Here is a 6,902-nt window from a genome sequence, read left to right on the forward strand (position 1 = left end):
AAAAGCAGCCTAGGCTGAAATGCATGAAACAACTTTGGACTAAAGATAGCCACTCAAATACTCATGGATATGATCATATATGGTGGGTGTTTCTGATCAAATGGTCAGTGAGTATTTCCTGTGGTTTTTGTTATTCTGTAATCCCTCTATAGCCTCTGGGATATTTTATCCTGTGTATGCACACTTAATGAATTGCACAGATGGCCACAACGCAGCTTCTAAATAGAAGACAGACATAGATAATTGAGCTATAAATCCATTTGCATTCCCATAAATTATAAACAAATCATGATACAGTTCCCTATTGGCTAAACCACTTAAACAGGCTGAGACACAGCAGCCCACTGTGCAGTTTCATAATGTGATAAACAATCATCTGTGAACACCCCGGTTGTTGTGACTCTGGTTTTATTGGCTGATGGAGTCCTTGGGGAGAGGGATTGATGAGGTTTTAGTGAAGGCCTTTCCTCCCGTTATGCCATTAGCGAACTCATTCCAGGCGCACTTTGCGGCTGTTGATGAAATCAGACACCTTCACCACTCCGTTGCACACCTTCCTGAGGAAAGAACGGTGAGGAAATCACAGGCTTTACCAGGGAAGAGCTGACACGACAGCATTTATACCCCAGCTTCCGATGAAGACAGTGTGACTCATGATTCAGCTATGAACAAATAGTCTTTGTTCTTTCGGTTTTTGTTCCTTTCTATTTTTGTTCACTGGCTCTTTTGTTCCTTGCTGAAATAATGTGTGGAGAAAAATCATCATAACAAAAGTCTTTGTGTGAACTTACAACATGTTCCAAACTGTCACATGTAACTCTTCTAGAAGGCTAAAAGCCATGATATGGAGCATCTTTAGGTTGACTGCAAGCAATGGTATCAGATAAAGGAGTGGTAACAGGCAAACTTAACAAAATGCATCAGAAGTACTTCTTGCAGGTTGTCTGTCTACTGTACATTTCCAAAAATATTTTGGCAGTACATCAGGCCCTTTTTTACTTAAAGATTGTACCATTTTTTAAAACAGTGATGATTCATTTTACACGACCATTTATATGATTTTCCTTTCATACCTCAGAAGTAACCAGTAAGGCTGTTTTTGTTACTGTCTTTAAGACTGATATATGTAAATACCCACTGTTCTCACTGGCTGACTCCTTTACAAATGAAATGAGGTCAGCTTTGAAATGAAATGAGGTCAGTCAATACTACAATATGTACAGGACATACATAGCATTGTAGCACTGTGTTATAACGGAGGACCTAGCTAGCAGGTAGATTAGGACATGACTACCTTTAAAGAGGGAAAAAGCTGTTTGTACAGACAAAACGATTGGAAATCTGTAACACAGATGTTAGAAAAAAATAACCTTTAATTCCCTTAATCATACACTAAATGTCAGACTTTTACAGAATGTCTTGTGTTTTTGTTGTGAGGGCACGAAAAAGCACTCAAAACCAGAGAATTTCTAGTGAGAACTGACACTCAATAATGTCATTATAGATTGTTAGATGCCCTGAGGATCTCACTAAGGAATGGGTTCCTACGGAGCTTTTGTGCAAAATCAGTGGTAATGCCAACCAGTCAGCAATGAGTGATTAGCAGCAGTAATTCCAACCATTCAGCTCTCAGTAGCAGTAATGATAGCACATTACTGCCCAAAACCTTCTTGGTTTAGAGAAATGAAAACATACTAGTACATTTTTCAGTACACATCCTTATACTTTGTAAAATTAAAGGAAGTTCCTTCATAAATGACCAGAAAAGCATACTTTTTAGCAATTTAGCTTCATTCGCCTCTATTCATTAAGGATTTGCATGTGGGCTCCCTCTAGCACTTTCAAATATTTTTGATATTTTGATATTAGCTCCCCATAAACTAACTCTGCTCAAATCTCCGGAGCTCATCACGTGATACAAACAAAGCAAAAGTGGACTGGACCAGACACATAAAGAAAGAGAGATTGGAAAACGAATGTGAACGCTCGTAACTCACAACATTATATATGTTTACAGGGAAAGTCTCATCCTTCAACAATAAGAACCAATCAGCTTGCTGGCCACATTGTGTAGATATAAGCACACAAAGTAGCCAGAGCAGTAACCAAATAACACAAACGATCAGTGATTTCAAATCTGTTTTTGAAACATTAATGTGGCTTTCAGTTCGGGGTTTATAAGTCTCTCCTCACTCAACAGGAAAGGAGCCTGACTAGAAATTGTAAAGAGACTGACCGGACTTCTGGGTCCATACATGATAAACATGTAAAGTCTCTTATTTGAGTGTGTTCAACAAGCAGCTCTTCCTTCTCCAAAGTTGGCTGCGCTGCACGATCAGTGTGCATGCAGTCTCTTCACCTTTTTTCTCTCCTAGTTCTCTCACTGACTGTTGGTTGAATAGCTTGTTCAGTTACATCACTGACCGTCTCACACTGCAGGACTCGATAAAAATGGGGCTTAAAATCGCGCAGTGTAGGCCCAGCTTTTAGAAGGTGTATTCAACGTGAATGTGTGGTCATATGCAAATGTGTTCATGGTTATGATATCACGACCATGTCAAATTCAAAACAGTCCATTTTTTTTGCTTAGTTCCCATATATGGACTATATGGGCTTGGGATTGAAAGGTACATTTTGAAACGTTACCAATGAAATTTTCCATACATTCAATAAAGGTAATAATATATAGGCCCTTTAACTCACGCTTGTGTTTCCAGGTAAGTGAGTGCCCTGTCCATTTGCCACTGAGGCACATCCCCATCCACCGCAGCCAGGTATGTGTACAGGTAACGAAAGGTCTCGAACGGCACACAGGCATCAGGAGATTTACAGGTGGGGTCACAGTTCATGATGTAGCAAGCATGAGCCATGGCGACCTTGATGGTCTGTCAAAAATAAGCAATAACTGCATCACTATAGAGCAAACGGGCATGCAATTACATGTCATCAGTCTGAAAAGCACCTCTAAATAGATCTGCTCTTTTACGTTAGCCAGTATATATATATATATATATATATATATACACACTATATATATATACATATATATATATATATATATATATATATATATAGTCAATTGTCAAGAATATGGTGTTTATCATATTTCATGTTGTTGTCCTGTGAGGTTATTACAGCTTCGCAATATTGTGTAGACTGAATATTTACCCCTCCTAGGTAGCTGCAGCACAGGGCAAAGAATTTGATCCAGTCCAGCTCTGCTCCAAAGCAGCCAACTTTGTAGATGTGTTTAAGGAGTGCGTCTGGCAGGCCAAGTCTCTTCCATGCAGAGCGCACCTCCTTCTTACTTACTGTGCTTTTCATACTCAGCTGATGAAACAAGATTTAAAGGGACAATATTCTACATTTTTCTCACATTTATTGTCCTTAAATTCTGAATACGTGGTTTTATGCACTAAAAACAACCATAAATATTTTACATAAACATTTTCCCTATAACAGAGTTCATATAGTTTACTGAAAACAGGCTAATAGCTGCTGTATATAGTTCATCAAACTTACTAAGAAAAAAACAAAAGATATATATTTATTTTCATAATATGAGCCCTTTGAGGAGTGCATATCATGGAAAAACCCATTTTTCACTTGTCTGATGTAGTATACATTGATAAAGCTTGGAATATGAAATGGATTAGGTATGTAAACATTGATAAATTAGACCATTCACTAACTAGCCCATACAAGCCATATATGAAAAGTAAACTGCAAAACAGCTCATTTGAAATTCATTGTTTTGTCATATTATACAACACCATATCCAAAAAAGTTGGGACGCTGTGAGGAATGCAAATAAAAATAGAACGCAAATCATGTAAACCATATTTTTAAAGGCAAATACTACAAAGGCAACATTTCAAATGTTGAAATTGAGAATTTTTATTGTTTTTTGAAAAATATACGCCCATTTTGAATTTGATGTCAACAACATGTTGCACAACATTTGGGACGGGGGCATGTTTACCACTGTGTTTCATCACCTCTTCTTTCAACAACACTCTCTGTTTCAGGAACTGAGGAGACACTGCTGTAGTTTGAAATGTTTTCCCGTTCTTGTTTGATGTAGGATTTCAGTCTCATTAAAACCATGTCTGTTTTTAAAGCAGTGCCGCCTCAGGGCCCAAAGATCATGGTCAGCAAATATCAGTTTTCAGCCTTGTCCCTTGCATACAGAGATTTCTCCAGATTCTCTGAATCTTTTAATGTTATTTTGTTCTGTAGATGATGAAAAGCAAAAGTTCTTTGCTATTTTACGTTGAGAAACGTTCTTGATTTGTTGCATTTGTGGTGAACCCCTCCTCATCTTAACTTCTGAAGCCACTCTGAGATGCTCTTTTTATACCCAATCATGTTACTGAGCTGTTTTCAGTTAACCACCAGGTGTTTTTTAGCATTACACAACTTTACTGGACTTTTGTTGCCCCCGTCCATTCCATTTTTTGGAATGTGTTGTTGGCATCAAATTCAAAATTCAGTTTCAACATTCGATTTGTTGTCTTTGCACAATTTCCAATCAAATATAGGGGTTACATGATTTGCACATCATTGCATTTTGTTTTTATTTACTTTTTGCACAGCGTCCCAATATGGAACATATACGGAATGTTTCAGCCTGAACTGCTTCTTGATGAAGCACAATACAGGTCAGCCAATCAGCTCTGCTGTATTTATTTCAGACTTAATGGCATGATAACAAAAACAGCTTGTTTTATTCTAAAGGACAGACGGTTAGTGTTATGTGAAAACGGTCATATGAAAATTTCATTCTGACTGTTTTTGACATATAAACCCACACAAATATCCTAAGTGGACAAAAAAACACAAAAAAGTATGACATGGGCCCTTTAAGGCTTTGCAGGTAATACCTTATTGATTAGAACATTTGCATTGTAGTAATCAGGTCTGATACTTGGACTCACTCCATAGTTTTACCATGCAGGCTACTGGCTAGTTCTCATGAATGGCCTTAAGTAATTTGTGATACATAGGCTACATGTCTACAAGCAATCAGAGCTTCAAGGGGAATTCCACCAATTTTTCAAATTTCTGCATAATTTAATAGCGCCGTTATTCAGAGCAGTTTGAAGTGAAATGCTTCATTCTACAGACCCTTACTGAGAAAGATTTTTTTATAGTGGTGGTGATGGGAACCAGACATCTGAAGAGTTTAGTGCTCCTCACCAAAAGTTATTAGAAGAAACGGTTACAAAAAGGCCACCTGATGCCTGAGCCTTTGTTTTTGCCAGTTTTGTGAGAGGATACTGGCATAAAATGTGTTTTTAAGATACATGTAGGGTTCAGTTCCTCAAGAATGTTTCGGAAATGTTTTTTTTATTCATTTATTAATTTTACATTTTTTTATCAACGTCATGTGTGTGACTCAGAACACCTGCAGGTTCACTGGTCATTTTGAAAAGTCAACAAAATGACTATATTGTTAGACATCCCATCACCTGGTTCATCATTATCACTGTAAACAAATCCAAATCCGATGTTTTTCCACAATTTACAATTTCACATCAAACTATTCTGAATGACATTTACGTCTCTGTGATTGGAATGTGGATCTGTAAAATTGGTGGAATTTCCCTTTAACCTGCCACTAGAAGGCCTCACCTGCGAGTGCATGGCTGTTAGGGCCACAGGTGTAAGGTCTGTGGTGAAGACTCTCTTAGGCACTTTTCTCACTGGGAGAGGCTGTCCTTGGACCAAGGCACTGAAGTAGCTGCATGACAATCAAAACCCCCAGTTAAGTTAAATGGCCTGGCTCTACCGGTGGGCCTCACTTCCGTAACCTATACACAGTTCTGTAACCTAAGAATGGCTCAGTCAGTTTACTGAATAATAAGCCTGTAGGCTGTTAAACTATTCTATTAATCCTATTTAATAACATTTTCATGCTAGTATTGTGCTTCTTACACTGTGGACCATTCAAGCAGATCTTCTGGCTGGGTTCTGATGGCATCCTTAGTAAACTGCTTCAGAATCCCAGGCAGCTCAGGAGGGATGACCATGTCTGCTCCCTTTTCAGACATCCTGCTAAAATAAAACCCACTCAGGGCTCAAACCAGGAATTGCGGCTAAAGCATTATTATCACACAAGATTCGGTGTTATAGGGGCCAAAAAAGCCAACGTTGGCTTACCTAACACGGGTGTGGTAGCACAGAGAAAGAAACGATCAGCGTGGTTTGAATTAATTATTGCGTGGGGGAATCACCACCGTGACGCATCTCTGACGTTACAATACGAGTCCACACGGGGGCGACACTTCACTGTCAGCGAGGGAGTACTGCCCTTTGATGGAAAGCTGAGCTGTTCCTTGTGCTGCAGGAGATCTTAACGTCGTTTCAAGATCGCGAAAATCATGTAGAAATAGTGTAATGTGTAAGAAGCGGTGTGTATGTCCGTCTGTAGGTTTTTATGAGGTCAAGCCTGACTTCAGTGAAAAGCTGGAGGCTCGGTATGAATCACAGGAAGACTGGATTTCCTGGCGAGCTCTGATAGCAACATTTAAAGGGCCCATCACATGGAAAACCTAATTTTCTTCACTTTTTATCTAATAAAAGCCCTTAATATAGCATGTAAACACTGTAAAGGCGTCCAAACGTTCTTCAGTCCACACAGTTCACAACAGCCTGTTCTGAGTTCATTGTTTTTGTGACGTCAGGTGACGTACTTACACAAAACCGCCTATTCAGCCTATAGCGTTTTCTGCCTATTCATGCTGTCTGACTCCCTTTTAAATGAGGCAGGTAGCCAACCAGAGCAGAGCTCATTTACATATGTCAGTCTTAAACACACAATAAAAGCCTGATTCATTCCAGGGGATAAAAAAAAACTCACCCAAACATTACAAATAGGGGAAAACAGAAAAGAAAGTGTT

At 38.8% G+C, this 6,902-nt stretch overlaps 1 protein-coding gene across 2 annotated transcripts; it reads right to left on the reverse strand.

Annotated features, from left to right (window-relative positions):
- Positions 1-391: 391 nt before the first annotated feature.
- On the reverse strand, positions 392-6,678 carry LOC108430041 (ropporin-1-like protein). 2 transcript variants are annotated; one of them, XM_017702192.2, is made up of 6 exons: positions 6,163-6,678; positions 5,938-6,054; positions 5,635-5,743; positions 3,169-3,330; positions 2,704-2,885; positions 392-557 (listed from the first exon to the last, which is right to left on the reverse strand). In XM_017702192.2, the coding sequence occupies exons 2-6, from the start codon at positions 6,051-6,053 to the stop codon at positions 491-493; spliced, it is 636 nt and encodes a 211-aa protein (XP_017557681.1). In that variant the 5' UTR covers position 6,054; positions 6,163-6,678; the 3' UTR covers positions 392-490. The 2 variants fall into 2 exon arrangements, with proteins under 2 accessions (XP_017557681.1, XP_017557680.1); XM_017702191.2 differs by having other exon boundaries at positions 5,938-6,057.
- Positions 6,679-6,902: the final 224 nt, after the last annotated feature.

Source organism: Pygocentrus nattereri, chromosome 30 (assembly GCF_015220715.1).
Source record: "Pygocentrus nattereri isolate fPygNat1 chromosome 30, fPygNat1.pri, whole genome shotgun sequence".
NCBI classification, from domain to species: domain Eukaryota; kingdom Metazoa; phylum Chordata; class Actinopteri; order Characiformes; family Serrasalmidae; genus Pygocentrus; species Pygocentrus nattereri.

What these genes read in the sequence shown, in the direction of transcription:
- LOC108430041 (XM_017702192.2), bottom strand. Translation starts at nt 6,053, where the DNA reads ATGTCTGAAAAGGGAGCAGACATGGTCATCCCTCCTGAGCTGCCTGGG. An exon ending in CTGCTTGAATGGTCCACAGT is followed by an intron (nt 5,744 to 5,937) that starts GTAAGAAGCACA and finishes ATTGTCATGCAG; the next exon opens with CTACTTCAGTGCCTTGGTCC. An exon ending in ACTTACCTGGAAACACAAGC is followed by an intron (nt 558 to 2,703) that starts GTGAGTTAAAGG and finishes TTCTTTCCTCAG; the next exon opens with GAAGGTGTGCAACGGAGTGG.